The sequence below is a fragment of the Hyperolius riggenbachi genome, chromosome 11, assembly GCF_040937935.1.
Source record: "Hyperolius riggenbachi isolate aHypRig1 chromosome 11, aHypRig1.pri, whole genome shotgun sequence".
Classification (NCBI taxonomy): Eukaryota; Metazoa; Chordata; class Amphibia; order Anura; family Hyperoliidae; genus Hyperolius; species Hyperolius riggenbachi.
Genome location: NC_090656.1, coordinates 78,936,521 through 78,959,087, shown reverse-complemented (window position 1 = coordinate 78,959,087; position 22,567 = coordinate 78,936,521). Strand labels below are relative to the sequence as shown.

Genomic DNA, 22,567 nt, shown 5'->3' with positions numbered 1-22,567 from the left:
GTGTTAAACTAAGTAGTAGGCCGGCAGTTGGAGCTCATACATAAAACAGTATTTGTAATCCACAAGTAGCTTCACTCAGGAGAGCAGCAGCAGGAAGATAACACAAGGTGGATTATTAGACATATATGAATGATCTTCTTCTCAGCTAGGCCTTGACACCTCAGAACAGATTGTTAGGCCAATATGACAGTTTTTGTCTCTAGTCCTAACTAAAACTGGCCTTGAGAATAGTTCCTTCAGATGAGGCAGGAGGAAACAGTCAGTGGTCTGTAAACACTTCTTCAGAAAGGATGAAGTCACAGGACACTGTGGACAAAGAATTTCACCTCACAGACAGCTCAGTTCTGTGTGTGGAACACTGTGTAATCTCTCAGATCTCTCTCCAGCCTCCTCTAGTTCTCTCTGCTCAGGCTTACTCTCTCAATTTCTAGCACATTCTAGCCCCTCCCTCTCTGAGCTAAGTCTTTCTCTCATTGGCTACACATCTCCACAGTATAACAGCTGTTCTCCTATTGGTGAGAGGAATTTTCACCCTAGATCGGAGCAGTGCTTTTCAGTGCTGCTAGATTTGGACTGTAATAGGAATCAGTCTATAGCGGCGCTCAGTGAGCAAGGTCGGCTCCGTCAGAAGACGGAGCTGAAGTTGCTTAAAAACACAATAATTCCCCCACTATTCATGGCGGCTGCTGGAAGCCGAATTATTTAATTCCCCCACTATTCATGGCGGCTTGGAGGGGGAATAGTAATTAATACGGACTTGTTCAGATGCAGGATCAGCCATATACCGGCTGTATCCTGCGCCCAAGTCTACCGGCGCCAATTTCAAATGTACGCCCCTAGATGTAGGAGGGAATCTGTTAGCACTGCAAACTATATAATTCCATGTACTATCTGTACTTGACAAAATAAACTTGATTCTGATATCGGCTGTCAGGGTCAGGAAGAAGCCCCGGGTAAGTAGATCTTTTTTTTTATTATTCTCCTCGTATCTGTCATTTAAGGCAAATTCTAGATCTGCATTTAAAGGGAGCTTGGATGCTTTCCTTGCAATGAAGGACATCCATGGCTATAGACATATAAGGTTTTTCACCTTCCTCTGGATTAACTGGGATGTGTGAGGGTGCAAGCTAGTGTTGTACCATGTTTTCTGGTTGAACTTGGATGAAGGTTTTCCCATGATAACTTAGGAAAATCGATCCTGTCATTGAACAAGAGCTGATCGGACATTGTAACGCTGACTGTGACCTCTCAGCCTAGCCAGCATCTCACATTTTCAATTTGAAACCAGAGCAGTATGCACCTGAAAGTGTTACCAGAACTAATACATGTAAGTGGCTTATGGTGAGTACAATGGACTCTATTTTACCAGTCTTTTAACTTTAGCTCTTACAATTTTGACAAAAGAATCAGTAAATGTACCTTTCCTCAAGTGTATTATTAGCAAAGTATTTGTAAGAGGTGCATTTCACCCAGGCCAAAAGCATGTTCCTAAACACAGAAGGTTTCCATTTGCGGCACAAATATAGTAAGGGGAAAAACAAGGTAAACAAAATAAAGTGGTTTTCTTTTTATTTTTTTAAAGTCGCCCACATAGACCATTCTTCAGTCCATCACAGAACTAAATAGAACATCGAAAGAATCTGTTTTATTGACTGTGAAAACTGCCCAACAAAAGCAACAGGTGTCTTTTAAAATTACAAACTGTTTCTTTGCTGAAAGCCCCAATTAGGAGGGGAGGAAAATACACCTGGCCTCTCCAGGCCTGCTCTTTGCAGATCTCAGAATTACTTAAGAGGTCCGCCTATTACTGAGAGCTGCTTTTTAGATAATCACTGGCTGCGGGTGAATACAAACGTGTTTATGGAGGTGGGTGAGATGGGAAAGGGCCTAAGGGTGAGTCGCACAACTTACAGAAGGCTGTAAAACAACCAGAAGCTTTTAGAAAGCTTTATAAAAGTGGAAAGTAGGTTACTGTTTGACTAATTAAAGGCCACCAAGATGTGTTTAATACTAGAAAAAAAAATGCTGTTCTCTGGGAGTTTCTTATGATCACACATGCAGAAGAGTGAAGTAGAATACTACATTGAGTCCAATACCAAATGGTTACCTCAGTGTGAGCATGGGCCCATAAAAATAAAGGAAGCAGAAGGGGTCTGTTTGCACCTTCTGTGCAGATCAGGTACGGAGGTGAGAACTTCCCTGATTTGGGGCCATAGCCCATGGCCTAGGACAATGCCACACATGGAAAAGGGGCTGCTGCTAACATAAGAGAGTATGCACACAGAATAAAATGGATGCACATTGGAGACGCAACATGAAGGAGGAGAGTTGTCCAGCATGAAGGCTACCCATGGACGTTACATACTAATTATTTTTCCCTGACTTGCATGTTCAGTTCAAGTTTAATGAGATTGTAACTATCATGGTAGTAGAAATCTTGAAGCAGGGCTATGAACTGTCACGACTATGCTACCAAACTAGTACCCGTTGGGCATGGTACATGGTGGAAAATGGAGAGAAGTAGTCCCATAACAGAAAAAAAGGGTGCCGGAGACATTGCGGAAAAAAGGGTGCTGCCATAAGTGCCCATTATAAAGGCACACGTTCTCAAATCGCAGCTTTGCGCCTCCATGTGCCCACATTTACTTTCTTTATCACAAATTGTGGCTTAGTGGCAGCACCTCCAGGCACCCAAATTTACTTTATTTGCTGCAAATTGCGGGGGGAATGTTAGGCAAGGGGGGGTTAAGTGTTAAGCACTAACCAGGGGGGGTGTGTTAAGGTTTAGGAATAGGTGGAGGGTGGTCTAAGGGTTAGGCTTCGGTAGAGGGAGGTCTTAGGGTTAGGCATCGGTAGAGGGAGGTCTTAGGGCTAGGCATCGGTAGAGGGAGGTCTTAGGGTTAGGCATCGGTAGAGGGAGGTCTTAGGGTTAGGCATCGGTAGAGGGAGGTCTTAGGGTTAGGCATTGGTAGAGGGAGGGTTCTGTGTGAGAGTAGGATTAGGTTAAGACATAGTAAAATATTGGTAAAGATTACCGATATTTTACTATTGGAATCAAATGTTAAAATATCAGTAAATTTACCGATATTCTACTAGCGGCAATTCCCCGTGCCCTTTTTTTCCAGTCTTCTTTTTTACATGTACGAGAATAGTCCAGGTCAAAGCAAGCGTTCCATAACTGTAATCAAACAAACATCATGCTCTCCATTGCTCGCTCGATTACACTTGCCGAATGGCAGGATAAGGTTTCCCAACTCAAATGTAAATGGCATCAGCCAGGATTCCTGACACCATTTTGGATTCTGACCCTAGGTCTGGTGGCTACACCTAGGGACAGAACTCAGCTAAATTGGGTTAAGGTGCCTGCCTGGCCCTACATTTCTGTAGTACAGATGAAACTCCAAAAATAAAGTGGCATTTTAGGGAAAAGTGTTATTTAAAGAAATGCAACAAAAAATAAAAACAGATATATAGTAACAAAAACCTTTTTTATCTTACCTTTTGTCGTATTTCTTCTTCCATTTTTACCGGTGATCCCAACTCCGCCACTTGCTTCACTCCTTCACTGGCATAACCTCCATATTCCCACAGAACATAATTCTTAGAATGTGAACCGCCAATGATTGCAGACCAGTGATTGGCTCTCCCTGTGGATCAGGAAAAAGTTGTATAAAAAAACCACAAACCTTAACCCTTTACACTCAAGAAAATGATCCATGCAGCAACCTGTGACGCTGACAGTGATAACAACCATTCAAAATAATAATATTAGTTTCAAAAAAAGTTGCAGTGTTTTTGCATTAAGCCAATTCCCCATTCCTTGAATTGCCACCTCTTTGAGCACAATGGGGTTCTTAAAGCGGTATTAAACCTACTTTGTATATCCTATACAGTTATGATATTTGCTTTTGTGCATAAGTTTTATTATTCATTTAGAAATCACAAGCTTGCAAAGTACAGATTTATTTGCTCTGAAAGCTGCAATTGCATTGTATTCACAACTGGTGTATTTATATTGTAATGTACCAAGTAATGATTTCTGAGCTGTCTGCTGATCTGCACATGTTAGGAGTTTCACCACTGCCAGGGAATGTTTACATTCCTCTCTGGTACACTTAAAGTGGACCCAAATTAAAAATACAAGATTTCAGAAATAAAATCTATTTTGTAAATTATAATAATAAATAGCAGCCTTTTTTCAGCTGCATGATGACAAATATAAAATATTTTACATTTATTGGAGGAACCCCTCCCTTCCTTTCAAATTGCCGGCATTTTTCCGGCAAACTGGTGGAGGAGATGGTGTCCAGCAATGGAGGAATTGCTAATGGCTACCCCCAGTATAACCCTAGTTATGCAAAGAGAAGGGTGAAAAGCATGCACTGAAATGCTCATAGGTTTGAAGGAGTGTTTATTTATCTTTGTATGTGTCAGAGTGGTGCAACTAAATCTTTTTAATTAAAAAAAATGTTTGGTTTGGGTCCGCTTTAAGTACACACAAGATAATGTTATCACCAGTTTGGATGGGGATCTCTCTGTGGGGAGCTTTTTATTGAAAAAGTAAGTCATTTGTTTTAACCCTTTGAATGCTGTTCTGTTAAAAAAAAATAGATTAGTAAATAATCTTTTAGATCAAAGAAGAAATGCTGTGTTTTATACTTAAGTTTTAAATAAGGGGAACACAAAAATGCATTAATCAGCCATTCGGGGCGTACCAATTTCTTACACCATTTCAATTATGAGCTGTGGCGGTGTGGGAACAGCAACCCTGTGACTGCGAGGAGTAAAAGCTGCTAAGTTAAATACTTACCTAAGTTTTGGGAAGCCTCTGTTTCCACCACAACCCCTCTGCTGCTGCCCGGGACATTCTTTTTGTTTGCAGCAGCACTCCCATATCTGTGCAAGAATAGCTGCACTGTGCCTGCTCAAATACAGTCAATGCATATCCATTAGAACAAAGCCACTCATGCTTGGGGAAACAAGCTGTACCCGAGCTTTGTGCTACTGAGCAGGTGCAGACCATATTCATGCATGGATGCACAGTACGGTAATGCTTGTACAGGTGCATGGGTGTGAAAGCATATTTGACAATCCCTTGCGGCATATACTTAGAAGGGCCCTGCGCTGGACCGGTTTGCTGAGGTTGTTTACATCATATTACGTGTCCAGAGACTTATAAGTCTCTACATGTAATTCCTATTTGTGTTTGTGTTTGGACAAGCATGGCACATATACTTTCTGTATTTGACTATGCCTGGTATTTTGTGGAATTCACTCACTATATGCCTTTCTATCTCTAACTCCTCTTTATTCTGCGCTTAGCTAGCGATTACTTATTCATTATCATACTCTTGCATTCAATCCTTGTTAACCACATGAAAGAGTTTTTAAACACTCCCAGGTCCCATCCCCTTAGGGGGAGCGGATTGCATTGCCATGACAGCGCACCCGCATCTCGTTGCTGCGTGGCCGCGCATCGTACATCATACGTAAACCCTTCCATTCATACTATAAAATGACCCTGAGTTTCTTCAGCCAATCGTGTGCCTCTGATGAAGTGAGCGTGGCCCACGACATGCATCAGGCTCAGCGAGGCATAGCGCTCTTTGTTTGCAGACTCTATTCAGGTAGTATTCTAGGAACCATATGTTTATATATTGCGCCTGATGCCCTGCCCCTTTTACTATGGTTTTATTTTTTACTTTTTTTATGTTTTCATGTGATAAATAAAGGATATACAGTATATTATTGGCATATCCCAGTGCGAACTTAGTGTTTTCTTCTTTAATGCATAGGACCCGTTTGCCACATGACAATCAGGGAAGCCTCTGGACTCTCCACCTGTTTCTGGAATGCTTTAAGACAGGTCACAATGGTTTTAGGGCACATACTCCAAACCAGTGTAACCAGAGCTGGCTCATCCACCACGCAAATTAGGTAAGTGCCTAGGGCCTTGGGAGATTCTAGGGGCCTGAGTGTTCCTAGCCCTCACCAAATCTTATCAAAATAGCCAGGTGGCCATCAAAGATGGTCCCAAAGTTGTTATCTGCCTAGGGCAACTTAATCAGAGTGTAGCTGCTCTCCTCCTGTAGCATGAACCAAGTGTAAAACTAGCACATACCTTCTTTGCTGAAGTTCTCCCAGACTGGAGTCCTCTGGAGAGTATAAGTGATTCTGCAAATCCTGCCCGGATGTATACACATTATTCACTATAAATGGTAAACACTTACAACCTTTTCCATACTGGACCATAGTGAGGACTGGTGAAAGCTCAAGAAACAGAACACACACACATAAAGGATTTTGTAAAGTTTTGAATCTGGGGCACAGTTAAGGGCACAGTTAAGGGCACGGCACCCACATCTAAGTTAGATTTTCTATGTAATCTCTAATATACTGTACTCTGTTTGCCTCCTCCAGTGGGGGAGGGAGACGTGATAGAAAATTCTGGGAAACTATCCATATATTTTAAACAAGCTGATAAATTCTTATTAGGGGATGAAAACGAAACATGTCATGTATTTGCATCACTGATCAGGTGTTGCTTTCATGAACTATAAACGTACCATCTGATAGCAGCCCAAGCATTTCTGAATACATCAAGGCTTCTGTAAGTAAAAATTCTGCTGTAAGAACTTGGCGATGAGATCTAAAGTGGTAAAAATGAAAGCTGCTCTGCACTTGGCTGGTGCTGGCTTGGCATAATCCTGCCGGCCAGACTGAAAGGGTAGATCACAGAGAGATGCTCTCAGAAGACTGCAGCCTGCATCTAAGAGAAATAACCACAGAGGCATGTGGCTCTTAGTTACTGACACTTTATTTGGTCCAAGGTCAGCTTTAGCTGAAATGGTGCTCTGGCCAAAGAGGGACAACTTCTGTCCCACATAGCAGGTTTAGGAGGGCTTTATGCCCCTTCATATAGTGGTATTAGGTGGCATTTGCCCCATCACCCCAATAGTAGTATGAGATGGCCTTTGTGCCCCCCATATAGCAGCATTAGGTGGCACCCCCTCCCCATAGTAGTATCAGATGGCCTTTGTGCCTCCCCATATAGTGGCATTAGGTGGCACCCCCTCCCCATAGTAGTATGAGATGGCCTTTGTGCCTCCCCATATAGTGGCATTAGGTGGCACCCCCTCCCCATAGTAGTATGAGATGGCCTTTGTGCCTCCCCATATAGCGGAATTAGGTGGCACCCCCTCCCCATAGTAGTATCAGATGGCCTTTGTGACTCCCCATATAGTGGCATTAGGTGGCACCCCCCATAGTAGTATCAGATGTCCTTTGTGCCCCCCATATAGCGGCACTAGGTGGCACCCCCTCCCCATAGTAGTATCAGATGGCCTTTGTGCCCCCCATATAGCGGCATTAAGTGGCATTCGCCACTTAGAGTCAGCACAGTGGAGCTTCATAATATTCTGCACCACACTCACTTCTGTTTCTTCCTACATCAGTGCACTGTAGCCGCCTTTATATCCCCAACAGTGCCTTTTCTCCATTCTTCTCTGCAAGCATATGACGGTAGGTCACGGGAGCAAAGACCACTTTGGGGAGCCATGCACTGAGGAAGGAAGCGCAGGTGAGATGTGACATCCTGGTGGGCTTCCTCTGCAATAATTCCTAGGTGTCATACCTGATAGAGACACCCAGTGCATATTGCACCCCCACCCCAACAATTATGCCTTTTAAGGGGTGATAATTGGCGGCCCCCACTGCCTCTGAGGCCCTGGAAAATTGACCACTTTGCTTCTATGGTTATTCAGGGCCAGCATGGTCCCTGGTCCTGAATAACCTGGAGGTAAGACAAGGTCTCCATGCAATGCTTTGACTTTAAGAGAGTCAATAAACATTTTGGCTTAATATTGATTACTGACTTATCTGGGAAGTAAGCCACACAAACCTTCCCATTCAAATATTTTTGAATTTTTTTTTATTACTTGGGCATCTCCACAGTTGTTTCCTGTAGCTATAAAAGTCTGTGGTACAGAAAATGTCTGGTGAAGGGGCTCCAAATAGATACTACTAAATATTAGTAGACATATAGTTAAAAAGATATAGTTAAAGACATATACTTAAAAACATGTAAAGTACTTTAAATGAAAGTTCTGACCAATAATACAATGGCCTCAATTCACTAAGCGTATCACCTGTCTTTAATAACGTTTCTAGAGTTATCATCATAGTGAAAAGGCATGTAGTATTCAGGAAACATTTTACCTCAAGCAAACCTAAAGTTAACTCTTCTGTCTTTAAAGAGAACCCGAGGTGGGATTTAATTATGTTACTGGGACACAGAGGCTGGTTGTGCACACTAAGACCAGCCTCCGTTGCCCCATGGTGTGCCTCCAGGACCCCCCGCAGTGCTGGCGACACGCAGCGCGTCGCCAGCACAATGTTTACCTATGCAGGGGGGTCCTGGAGGCACACCATGGGGCAACGGAGGCTGGTCTTAGTGTGCACAACCAGCCTCTGTGCCCCAGTAACATAATTAAATCCCACCTTGGGTTCTCTTTAAAGTGGAACGGACGCGAAGATCTTAAAATTTAAAACCCATACAAATAAGAATTACTTTTCTTCCTTAGTAAAATGAGCCATAAATTACTTCTCTCCTATGTTGCTGTCACTTACAGTAGGTAGTAGTAGTAGAAATCCAATATTACCGACAGGTTTTGGGCTAGTCCAACTCTCCATAGGGGATTCTCAGCATGGCCTTTATTCTTTATAAAGACACTCCCTGAAAAAGATTTATACAAAGATGCTGGCTAGCCTCCCTGCTCACCGTACACTTTTTTGGCAGTTGGATGGAGCAACTGCCATTCACTAAGTGCTTTTGAATATAAAGAAAACCCTGAGAACCCACTATGAGAAGATGGGCTAGTCCAAAATCTGTCAGTAATGTCAGATTTCTACTACTTACTGTAAGTGACAGCAACATAGGAGAAAAGTGATTTATGGCTCATTTTACTCTGGAAGAAACGTCCTGCGTATTTTATATGTTTACACGTATTTTAAATTTTAAGATTTTCGCGACAGAGGTCCTTTAGGTTAAGTAGAGATCTCTAATGTTAACTCTTCAATCCTTAAAATAACTCCAGAATTCTAAAGTTAAAGACAGACTGCATGTAAAAATAACTACAGAGGCGGTAACTTAAGGACTGAAGAGATAAGATAACTCTCTCACTGTGAAAATGTATCTCTACACCTTAATAAGGCAAGATCCATGCGTGGAGGTAAGTTTTCTCTTCCCTTTTTATCTCCAGCATGATCCTAGTGATTTGATGCCAAAATGCTTGCACTTCTGATGTTGACTGTTTAAAACAGTACTAGTAGCAAAACACTGAAAATACTGGCATATGAATCATTGATTAAATTAAGAAACAGCTGATTAGGTGCAGACCTCAGTAGTCCCTGTTTGCTGAAGTGCTGATAAAGAAAATCTGTAATGAAAAAACCTCCCCTAGCGGGTACTCCCCTTGGGAGGGGGAACCTCCGGATCCTATTGAGGCTTCCCCCGTCCTCCTCGATCCCACGGCGGCAGCGAAACTCCTCCCAGAGCGGTGGCGATGTAAATATTTATCTTTTGGCTCCAGCGCAGGAGATAGGCGAAAATAGCCGATCTCCGTCGGGCCGCTATATTGCGCAGGCGCAAGTCTCCTGCTCCTGCGCAGTAGAGCGGACCCGACGGAGATCGGCTATCAGTAGAACAATAGGGCAATATACAATTCACTTTTTCATTTGAGTTTTCTCTTGGTGATGTTTTCACAACTTGTAAATAAAATGCCTTTTAAACCACCAGCAAGCAAACAAATACTAAAAATAATTTTGAGACTACATTTTCACATACTTTTTGGTACTTTTTCCATTGCAAAGTGCTAAAATGTTATTTTATTCAAAGATGAAAAATTGTCTCCTAGGAGAAAACTCAGGAGAAAAATGAATTGCATATGGACCATAATGTATTATTGATCAGGGATCCATTTAGTGACCCCCTTCCATTTTCAAAGTGCACATATGCATGATGATGTTACACACATCGCACAGAGAGGATGACCTGGGACTACCAGGCTGTTTTCACTTCCATACTGTCCAATGAACACATGGCCACAGGGTGGAAAAGGGGTGAAGCAGGCAGAACCAAGTGGATTAGGTGCTTCCTTGGCATCAACAGTGCAAAAAAGAGTAGAATCAATAAGAAAAAATGATAGTAGGCAAAATACATTATGATATAAACATTGCCCACTTCCTTCCCCAAATTGAACAGCAGTTAATCAAGCAGCCCTTATACAGATAAAACAGGACCCACACAGGACCAGGAAAGCATCTGTGCCTTCTTCAGTTGTGCTTTGAAAGTCTAGGTATTTCTTTTTTCATTGCTTCCTTCAGCATTCCAAGGAAACAAATGCAGGAAATAATTCTTTGAGCTTCTCATTACTTCAGTTGATCTGCAGAGGCATTAATTCTCCTAACCTGGCGCAGCATAAGAGGCATCGTCACAGCTGCTACCTCAGCCGAGCCGCGAACAATCTCTCCCAATAATAAACTAGTCCGCCACTGTTAGTGATTTAACACGCAAATGACACCCTGTGATCTGCTTCATTACTTACATAAAAATGGAAGATATTTTCACAAGCAGTCACACAGGAATATGCTGGAGGCTAAATAAGAAGAGATTAACCTTCTCGTCTTGTCGTTATGAATTAAAGTCTTACAGCAGCAAGATTTTGGAGATGCTGCAAAGAGAAGATAGGGGCCTAACCAGCTGTTACGCACAAGTGTGTATTTTCTACTCGATAGAAACAAAAAGGGGATTGGATCGGAGTCCCTTCCCCAGTGCGCTCACACACGGAATCAATTCTGCCGTCTTTGTCAATAACACACCCACTTCTGATTATTCTCAACAAGTCTGCCCCTTAGAATTGATTCAAGAGAACCTGTCACAAATAAAAACTTATCTCCAAATCAAACTTGTTTGATAAAATACCTCCCAGCTTTTTGAGATAAGAAAGAGGGACTCTTACCCCTGCCACACCTCAAGACACACACCCTACCATACCCCTAGTCACGGATACCAGAAAGAATTCAGAAGCAATCAATGCAGATTTATAATTCAGACCACATAAGTACTCTCTAACATCATTAGTTTTCCTTCATTTTAACATTTGAAAATAAGAAAAATATAAATTTAAATGACAGAAAGAAGCTTTAGAGTATATTAAACACATTTTTAACTAGAGAAATACAAATATTTACATAGATCTGTATAGGAGTCCTGTAAGAGGGACAAATGAGGGTGAACGAGGGACATGGATTTGGTTCCCAAAGAGGGAATATCTCTCTGAAAAGGGGACATTTGGGAGCTATGTTGATAGCGTAATTTCACCATATGTCAATAATTGTTGGTAATTTTTTTTTTTTATAAATTAAGCTTCGTCTAGGATTGTAATGATCCCCATAAAGGTTGTAGACACATCCCTTCGCCTTATTATCAAGGGCACTGTTTACAAAGTTGCAGTAGAATGCTGTTTTACAGTTTACTCTGGTTTGCTGCACTTTTCTTAAAATTGCAAAAAAGAATCTCCAGTCTGCTTACAAAAGGCAAATGTATTTTTTTGTAAAAGAAAATGGCTGTGATAATCAAAAATGTTTTTCTTCCAACTTCTGGCTTCCCCACTGGCTAAACAGGGTCACAGGACATTAACAATGTCATTTGATTTGGCTGACCACTGAGAGAGTAGAGAGAATAAGACGTCTTTTGACGTCTGACGGCCAGCCTCTTGAGTAGGAGGAGACTGTGGTTTCTCGAAGATCCTCTGTGGCCTCATTGGCTGGAAAAGCATTTAAAGGAAACTCTAGGTGAGAAGAATATGGAGTATGACATGTTTATTTCTTGCATGCATGAAAAAAAGGGCGCAGTGAAAAAAGGGCTTGGCTTGATAACGAAATGGCGTTAGTGGATAACAAAATCTGATAATGATAAACATCATTGTCGAACTTGGTTAACGATAAATACCATTGTAATTACAGATGGTAAATAATAATGAAAAGATATTAACGTTAAAAAATGTTACTTAATGCAACAATACACCTTAACCCAACCCTACTGTCACACAGAACCCTCCCCTGGTGGTGCCTAACCTTAATTATCCCCCCGATGGTGCCTTACCCTAACCACCCCTCTGGTGTTGCCTAACTCTAACCACCCCCCTCGTGTTGCCTAAAACTAACCGCCGCACGGGTGGTGCCTAACCCTAACCACTCTTCCTGGTGTTGCCTAACCATAACCACTCCCTCTGCAGAAACACCCCTTTACACATAGAAACGATAATATCTTTGATAACGTAAAATCTGTACATATAAACGAAATAATATGGCAAAAACTATAATGTTGCAAGCTTCTAAAATGATAACTACTTCAAAAACTGTAATGTTCTAATGTTGTTAATAATATTTTTTGTGGCGCCCTTTTTTCTGTTTTTTTTTTTTCGCCGTATTGACGATAATTGCATTAAAGTCTATGTTGCGCCCTTTTCGTTCACCCTCGTCCTGCGTCCCTTTTTCCTACTACCTTATTTCCTTTTAAATAATACACATTGCCTGGCTGTCGTGCTTATCCTCTGACTCTAATACTTTAACCACTTGCCGTCCGTCCACTACCCATTGGCGGCGGCAAAGTGGCACCCCCAGGACCGCGTAACGCCGATCGGCGGCTGCACCTAGGGGGACTGATCAGCCGGGGATCGCGCACATAGATGCGTGCGCATCCACCGGCATTAGGCTCCACCCACCCGCCAGCCATTTAGCAGCGCCGGCGGGTTTTTAACCCCAGATCTGCCGCATACAAAGTGTATAATGCACTTTGTAATGTATACAAAGTGTATTATACAGGCTGCATCCTCCCCTGGTGGTCCCAGGGATCGAGGGACCACCAGGGGAGGAGGCAACCCTTGTAGTAATTACACAAATATACTGATCCTGGCCCCCTGCCCCCTGATCACCCACAGCACCCCTCAGACTCCCCCCCCCGAATCACCCCCTCAGACCACTGTTTGCACACAATCACCCCCCTAATCACCCATCAATCACCCCCTGTCACTATCTGTCAATGCTATCCTTTAGAGCAGGTCCTAAACTGCCTTCTGGGGCCTCCTGATCACCCCCCATACCCTCAGATACTCCCCAGACTCCCCCGTGTACTGTATACATCTATTCTCCCCTGTAAACACCCACTGATGACCTGTCAATCACCTGTCAATCACCCATAATAATAATAATAATCCGAACATTTGTATAGCGCTTTTCTCCTGTTGGACTCAAAGCGCTCAAGAGCTGCAGCCACTGGGACGCGCTCAGGAGGCCACCCGACAGTGTTAGGGAGTCTTGCCTTGAACTCCGTACTGAATAGGTATGGACCCTAGCCAGGATTCGAACCCTGGTCTCCCATGTCAAAAGCGGTGCCCTTAGCCAGTACTCTATTCAGCCACTGTCACCACCTGTCCCTGCCATCCACCAGATCATACCCTAACCTGCCCCTTGCTGCTACCCATCAGATCAGACCCTAATCTGCCCCTTGCGGGCACACAAACACCCGCCCACACCCTCAGATCGCCCTCAGACCCCCCTGATCACCTCCCAAGTGCATTATTTACATCTGTTCTCCTCTCTAATCACTCACTGATCACCCATCAATCACCCCCTGTCACCACCTGTCACTGCTACCCATCATACCCATCAGATCAGACCCTCATCTGCCCCTTGCGGGCACCCAATCACCCACCCACATCCTCAGATCACCCTCAGACCCCCCCCTGATCACCTTGCCACTGCCAGTGCATTGCTTGCATCTATTCTCCCCTCTAATCACACCCTGATCACCTATCAATCACCCCGTCTCCCCCTGTCACTGTTACCCATCAGATCAGACCCTAATCTGCCCCTTGTTGGCACCCAGACCGCCCTAAGACCCCCCTGATCACCTCCCCAGTGCATTGTTTGTATCTATTCCCACCTCTAATCACACCCTGAGACACCCATCAATCACCTCCTGTTACCATCTGTCACCCCCTAGCACTCCTACCCATCAGATTAGGCCCTAATCTGCCACCTGCAGGCTTCTGATCACCCGGCCAAACCCTCACCTGCCCCACCGCAGTGACAGAATTTTTTTTCTGATCACTGCAAAAAACACTGTACAATAACTGTGGTGCTGTAAAGATCAGTTTTGATTTTTTTTTTAATCAAAACTCAGTGACCACAGCTTTCTACTTCACAAGTACTCCCTTTTGCTAGGTAGGTGCTCTTTTTCCTGGATAGTCTCAGAGGAATACCCCCTAAATTTAGCAGTCCACCATGGCAAAAAAGGGGTAATCCGCTGAAGAGGCCACCGAGATTCTGACCCAGTGGGGTGAGTGCGATTGGGAAGCCTCATTCGATAAATCATCCAGGTCAGAATACGAACCGGTGAACAGCAGTGGCTCTCTGACCAATAGCAATGACGAGGTTGAGGTCCCGGGAAAAGCCAGCAGCGTAGCATCTCCTGGACCTAGCACCAGTACTACCGTAGACCCTGGTGAAGTGGCGAGCACCAGCATGGTAGTAGAAACTGGTTCGGTGGCACGTGCATTAAGACCTGAGTCACAGCCACCAGCAAAACGGGTCCGTACTACCCATTGTCTCCCAGAGGTGCTGGCAAATCCCAATTGGCAATCCCCTGGTTCCGCCGCACCCGTACTGCCCCCTTCACCGCCCAGTCTGGAGTCCAGGTGGAGACAGATAATCTAGGATTGGCCCTAGACTTTTTTCATCTGTTCTGCACCGTAGATCTCTTCGACTCAATTGTAGCTGAAACCAATCGTTATGCCATACAATATGCAACTGCCAATCCAAGAAGCTACCATGCCCAGCCTTTTCGGTGGAAATCACTCCAAGTTTCCAAACTTAAGATATTTTTGGGCCTTCTCCTTAACATGGGTCTAGTCAAAAAGAATGCATTGCGGTCTTATTGGTCTACGCGCCAAATACATCACATGCCCTGAAGCCCAGTGCCGATACAACCTGTCATCTAAGAGGCCACCCAACTTATGACTGGTTCCACAAAATTCGACCCCTCATAGACCACCTGTTATCAAAATTTGCAGATGCTTATACCCCTACACCAAGATGGTGCCGTAACAGGACGCCGCGGCCACAGGGCTCCGGTCCTTACCCTCCTTTCTTCCCCTGAGATCCTTCACCTGCTCTTTCTTTCCCTCTGGGGGAATGGTAAAGTGGCAGGGGTCATTGCTGCTGCTCGCTGGCAGCCCCATCACCGCTGCTGTTTCGCCGGCAGCTCCATCACCGGCACACAGCCTGGGGGGCCTTGTCGGGGAGCCTGGGAACATGTGGAGACGCGCAGGCCTGGTGGCGGGTGGCCAGCTGATCGCGCTCAGCTGATCGCGCCCACGTGCTCTGGCTGCGCTGGGTCTCCGGAACTGGCCTCCGCTCTCTCGCCGCTGCAGGGAAGACCGGGGCATGCTGCCCGATGCGGCCTGCGGGACCTGGCCAAGGAGGATCCGGATTTCTCTCTGCCTGATCACTCCCCATTGCTGCCCAGTTTGCAGCCAGCTCCGGCTCTCCATCGCTGCCGACAGCCTTCTCATGCAGCAGTGGCCTGGATCCACTCTGCATGCACCATCAACCCAGCGCTCTGGGCTGCCTGGATCCACACCACCACCGCTTCAATGGAGGGCCTGATGCTGCCCCATCGCAGCCACAGAGGAGGTGATGCTGCCCCCCTCCCAGTGGAGCCGGCTGCTGCATATGGGCATCAGTGTCCTGCCACCACCGAGGTAAACCTCCTGGCCTGCCCACCACTGTTGCCCCCGGCCCCACATCCACCACCACTGCTGCCCAGCCGGGGTGGCCCCCGGCCCCACGTCCACCACCACTGCGGCCCAGCAAATGTGCCCCCTGGCCCCACGTCCACCACCACTGCGGCCCAGCAAATGTGCCCCCTGGCCCCGCGTCCAACACCACTGCGGCCCAGCAAACGTGCCCCCACTGTGTCTGCACCCTCATTACCAGCCGTGCGGACTTGTAATCAGGAGCGCTACTCCTCGGGCAACCTGGTCCGATTGAACTCTGCTGTCCGCCTCCATCATGATGCCCCTCAGCTTTCACAGCCTTCTCTCTACTTTCGTGGACAATCGGTAGCACCTGTCTTGTTGGGAGCGTGTTGCTGTGTAGCGTCCAGTGCCTAATGGCAGTGCTCATATCAGCTCTCAGGATGCTCCTCCAGTCCCACTCTTTTCTGTTCCTGCTATCAGTGTATGTTCTTGCTATGTTTGTATTATGTTACGTATGTGTATGCTGTAATGCTCTGTTTTGCTTTTTATTGTTGCTTTTTTATTGTTTATATGTATGTACCATGCTTAACTGTATGCGATGCTGTACTCTGCTTATTTGTACGCACAAGCAGTAATGTTGTCCTATGTATGCTTGTCCCATGTCAATGTATGCTTAACCGTATGCTATTCTGTTTTCTTTTCATCGACAACCCTGTATGCGCCAAAACCAATTCCGAGTACCATTGTACTTGGCGATAATAAATTCTGATTCTGATTCTAAACAGTCATTTTGAGGGATTTGGTTTCCAGACTACTCCTCACGGTTTTGGGCCCCTAAAATGCCAGGGCAGTATAGGAACCCCACAAGTGACCCCATTTTCGAAAGAAGACACCCCAAGGTATTCCGTTAGGTGTATGATGAGTTCATAGAAGATTTTATTTTTTGTCACAAGTTAGTGGAAAATGAAACTTTGTTGGAAAAAATCAATAAAAATCAATTTCCGCTAACTTGTGACAAAGAATAAAATCTTCTATGAACTCACCATACTCCTAACGGGTATCATCTTCCTAAAATGAGGTCACTTGTGGGGTTCCTATACTGTCCTAACATTTTAGGGGCCCTAAACCGTCAGGAGTAGTCTGGAAATCAAATGCCTCAAAATGACCTGTGAAATCCAAAAGGTACTCATTGGACTTTGGGCCCCTTAGCGCACCTAGGCTGCAGAAAAATGTCACACATGTGGTATCACCGTACTTAGGAGAAGTAGTATAATGTGTTTTGGGGTGTATTTTTACATATACCCATGCTGGGTGGGAGAAATATCTCTGTAAATAGACAATTGTGTGTAAAAAAATCAAAAAATTCTCATTTACAGAGATATTTCTCTCACCAAGCATGGGTATGTGTAAAAATACACCCCAAAACACATTATACTATTTCTCCTGAGTACGGCGATAACACATGTGTGACACTTTTTTGCAGCCTAGGTGCGCTAAGGGGTTCTAAGTCCTATGAGTACCTTTAGGATTTTACAGGTCATTTTGAGGCATTTGGTTTCTAGACTACTCACGCTTTAGGGCCCCTAAAATGCCAGGGCAGTATAGGAACCCCACAAGTGACCCCATTTTAGAAAGAAGACACCCCAAGGTATTCCGTTAGTAGTATGGTGAGTTCATAGAAGATTTAGTTTTTTTTGTCACTAGTTAGCGGAAAATGACACTTTGTGAAAAAAAACAAAACAATGAAAAGCAATTTTTGCTAACTTGTGACAAAAAATAAAATCTTCTATGAACTCACCATACTCCTAACCCTACTGACCAGAAAGATCAGCAGGACTGCCAGGCAACTGGCTTTGTTCAAAAGGAAATAAATATGGGTTCCTTTTAACACAACTTTATAAAAAGAACCCTGAGGCTAGTTTCACACTGCTAGCCTACATTTGCGGTGAGGTTGGATGATTGCATCGCACCACAATGCCAAAAACAGCCTTCAGGGCTTTTTGCATTAATATGCAATAATCCCCCTTAGTGGATGCAGGCCATACAGGAAGTGAGGCTCTCTAGCGCTTACTTCCTATGGTCGAAAAGTGTATTAACAAAATATGCTTCCGTGCATGCATGCTGCAACACAAAAGCCAAAACGGTAAAAAAAAAAAAAACTTGTGTCGCCACACCATAGACTTACATGACTTCTGGTCCATCGTACATTAGCGTGCATGTTTGCTACCAGCACACTGTTGCTCTAGCATCGGCCGTGCGGCAAAAAAGTCACTTGCAATGCATCGCATTACCCAGATATAAAAGGCCCCATAGAATTTCATTGGCGTAGCATTATTCTGCAGTAAAACAGGGTAACACATCGCTCCAGCTAGTGTGAATTGGCCTAAGTATAACTGACAAGCATCCTTGAAATTTAGCAGCTTTATGACTATAGGACAGTGTAAAGGGCCAATTAAAACAGTTATTGGCAGAAAAACTGGCACCAGTGGAACAAGTATAGACCTACTGTATTTGTGCATTGTGTCTGCTAAGGTTTCCACATTTGCGATGATTTCTAGGTGCAGTGATTAGATTTTGTATGCAATCATAAACTGGAATACAAAATAATATTTGTGTACATTTGGTCTGTCTGATTGTAGCATGCCCCATTGTGTTGCATTTGAAGTGCTTTGCTACTTGTACAGAATTTAATGAGAATGTTTATTTGTTTCTACTTTTGGCATGGCCTCTCATTATGGTTGCTTCCAGCATAATGCTATCTAAATGTAAATTAAACACTATTCAAATGAAAATCAAACTCTATTCATATACAATACTGTTCTGTATTTGTGTGGCGTATGGATCTTATTCATTCATGACTTTGATCTCTTTCAGGACTGCTAAGAGATATATAATTATTGGGCACTCTGTCAGGAACACTTTGTTTATACTGGTCTGATGCTTAGTTCTATGCTCAAAACCACCACAGTTTTTTTTATTTTTTTTAATGGATTCCATAAGCTTTGAGATTTACATGAGTAGACATGATGATTAGATCACGTAATTTATTTGTCAGATGTACAGTAATCTCTTACCTACTATATACCAAACTACCAGCCCATGTACTGTACATCTCACCGGAGTGTGTTGGGTTTGTTATCACCACTATCCTAGACATGCACAAGCTTTCAGCGAAGTGGGTGCCAAAATGTTTGAAGCTACACAAAACTTTTTGGCAAGGTTATTGACTGAGGATGAAACCTGGCTACCAGATCAATGATCCTGAAACCAAGGAACAGTAAAAGGAATGGCTCCACAGTGGGTTCCTGTGGTCAAAGAAGTTCCACAACCAGAAATCAGCCAAAGAAATCCCTCCTACTCCCCTAACCTGTCCCCTTTGGACTATTATCTGTTCCCGAACTTGAAGAAACACCTGAAGGGCCAACGATTTTAGGACATTTGTGATATACTGTATAACATGCTGCTGAGAGTTCGTTTAAGGACCAACCAAAGGACTTTTATTTGAACGGTCTAGAAATGTTTCAACTACGCTGTGGCAAGTGCATCAGTTTTAGAAGGAATATGTTTAATTAATGTGCTATTTCATAACTTTGGCTCTCTTCTTTCTGGGCTCATCCAGCACCCCCTTGTATATACTAAAGTGCTGTGGAAGATGTCAGCGCTATATAAATAATAATATGCAAGACTTTCCATGTAAAAAAACAGAACAGCTGGTAGATACAATTACCATGCTTTTTTATAGTCACAAATATTTTCCTGCTTAAAAATTGTACTAAGCCTTAAAAAAATATAAATATCTTATGCTTTTTTTTGTTTTAAAAACATGTTATTGTGGTATAAACACAGATAAATGTGAAGTTAATCACTGTTGGCATTACTTATTGGTACATCTTTCAAGACCACATTTTTTAAACAATAACTCTTAGCATTAGCGTGCATGAAAAAAAGGGCGCAGTGAAAAAAGGGCCCGACTGATTAACGAATTTGGCACCAGGTATTAATGAAATTTGAGAACGAGAACTATCGTTGTCAAGCTTTATTAACGATATTTACTGTTGCAAAAAACAAACGAGATATAATAACGAATAAATATTAACGTTAAAGGTTGTTGCATTTTTCATCAATACTGCTTAACCCAACCCTTCCCTCACACAGAACCCTCCCCTAGTGGCGCCTAACACTAACCACACACCCCCGGTGGTGCCTAACCCTAATCCCCCCCTGGTGGTGCCTAACCCTAACCACTCCCTCTGCATAAAAACTCTTTTACGTATATTACCGATAATACCTTTGAGAATGTAAAATCTGTACTTATTAAAAAAATAACATAACAAAAACTATAATGTTGTAAACTTCTAAAATGATAACAACCTCAAAAACTATAATGTTCTAATGTTATGAATGACATGTTTTGCGGCGCCCTTTTTTTCTGCTTTTTTAGCCATATTAACGATAATTGCATTAAATCTATGGCGACGTCCTTTTCGTCCACCCTCAGCCGGTGCCCTTTTTTCCTGCTACCTAGCACTGTGTTTGGACATAAGGTAGCCATATACTGTAGATTCTTGTATAATAGATAATGACAAATCAGGTGTTTTAGATATTGTGTAGCTGTAGCATAATCTGTTAACCAGTTCGGCCTATCTGGACGAGCTTTCTCGTCCAGATAGGCACTGCATCTTCCCCTGCGTGGTGCGCGCGATCGGGCGCGCGCCCACGCGCGTACCCGCTGCCCCCCGCTAGCCCCCTGATCAGTGAATGGGAATATAATTCCCATTCACCGATCTAACCTCCCCGCAGAAATACCGACGCTTTCTCTCCAGAGAGCGCGGTATTTCTGCCCCCAGGAAACAACTCCTCTGATCTTTAGTTCCTGGATGCGAAATTGTTCGCATCTAGGAATTTTTTCACTGTGGCCATCTTGTGGCCAAATAGTAAACTGCACCCACATACATTTTTAATTAAAGAAAACTATTATTTTACATGTAAAACAAACAGTTTCCCTCCCACACCAAAAATTACCCACATACATTTTTTATTAGAAAAAAAATAAAAAAAATACAATAAAAAAAAAACAAAAACAACATAAATAGTTACCCAAGGGTCTGAACTTTTTAAATATGCACGTCAAGAGAGTATGTTATTATATTATTTAAAATTATAAGCTTATAAATAGTGATGGACGCAAATTGAAAAAAAATGCACCTTTATTTCTAAATGAAATATCGGCACCATAAATTGTGATAGGGACATCGTTTAAACGGTGTAATAACCGGGACAGATGGGCATATAAAATACATGAGTTTTAATTACGGTAGCATATATTAATTTCAAACTATAATGGCCTAAAACTGAGAAATAATGAATTTTTTTCATTTCTTTCTTAATCTTCCTGTTAAAATGGATTTAGAAAAAAATAATTCTTAGCAAAATGTAGCACCCAAAGAAAGCCTAATTAGTGGCGGAAAAAAAAAGATCTAGATCAATTCATTGTGATAAGTAGCAATAAAGTTATAGGCGAATGAATGGGAGGTGAACGTTGCTCGGATGCATGAGATTTTCGGACTGCGGTGCTGAACCGGTTAATCTTACATTTTACTTTTCTTTCCAATTTTGATTTTGTTTTATTCTTGGCCTAAAGCCCAATCTACATGATACGATTCTTTGTACGATTCCATTACGATTCTATTTACGATCCGATTAAATCCGACATGTCCGATCAGGATTCGATTCAATTCAATTTGGTTCGCCATTGCAAAACAATGGCAAATCGAATTGAATCGAATAGAATCGAATCCCGATCGGACATGTCGGATTTAATCGGATCGTAAATAAAATCGTTATCGAATAGTACAAAGAATCGTATCATGTAGATTGGGCTTAAGCTACAACTACACAATATATTATGCTTTAACCACTTCGCCATATCTGGACGCATATATCCGTCCAGATAGGCAGTGGTGCTGCAGCCGTGTGGTGCGCGCGATCGGGCGCGCGCCCCCGCTGCCTCCCGCTGCCCCCCCGATCAGTGAATGGGAATATAATTCCCATTCACCGATCCAAGTCCCCGGCAGAAATACCGACGCTTTCTCATCAGAGAGCGTGGTATTTCTGCCCCCAGGAAACAACTTCTCTTCATTTTAGTTCCTAGATGCGACATCGTTCGCATCTAGGAATTTTTTGAATGTGGCCATCTTGTGGCCAAATAGTAAACTGCACCCACATACCTGTATTGAATAAAAAATACATTATATTACATCTAAAATTGGCTATTTACCTCCCAAACTAAAATTACCCAAATACATTTTTGTATTAAAAGAATAATAAAAAAATTACAATTAAAAAAAAAAAATACATAAATAGTTACCTAAGGGTCTGAACTTTTTAAATATACATGTCAAGAGAGTATCTTATTACATTTTTTAAAATTATAAGCTTGTAAATAGTGATGGACGCAAATTGAAAAAATGCACCTTTATTTCTAAATAAAATATCGGCGCCATAAATTGTGATAGGGACGTAATTTAAATGGTGTAATAAGCGGGACAAATGGGCACATAAAATGCATGGGTTTTAATTACTGTAGCATGTATTAATTTTAAACTATAATGGCCAAAAACTGAGAAATAATGATTTTTTTCCATTTCTATCTTAATCTTCCTGTTAAAATGTATTTACAGTAAAGTGGCTCTTAGCAAAATGTACTACCTAAAGAAAGCCTAATTAGTGGCGGAAAAAACGAGATA

At 43.0% G+C, this 22,567-nt stretch overlaps 1 protein-coding gene across 1 annotated transcript in view; it reads right to left on the bottom strand.

Moving 5' to 3' along the window:
* Positions 1 to 22,567, bottom strand: part of SPON1 (spondin 1) — a 599,663-nt gene that overhangs the window by 299,405 nt on the left and 277,691 nt on the right. The window contains exon 6 of the mRNA XM_068259659.1: positions 3,499 to 3,647. Within this exon, the coding sequence (XP_068115760.1) occupies positions 3,499 to 3,647 (149 nt within the window). The remainder of the gene's footprint in view (positions 1 to 3,498; positions 3,648 to 22,567) is intronic.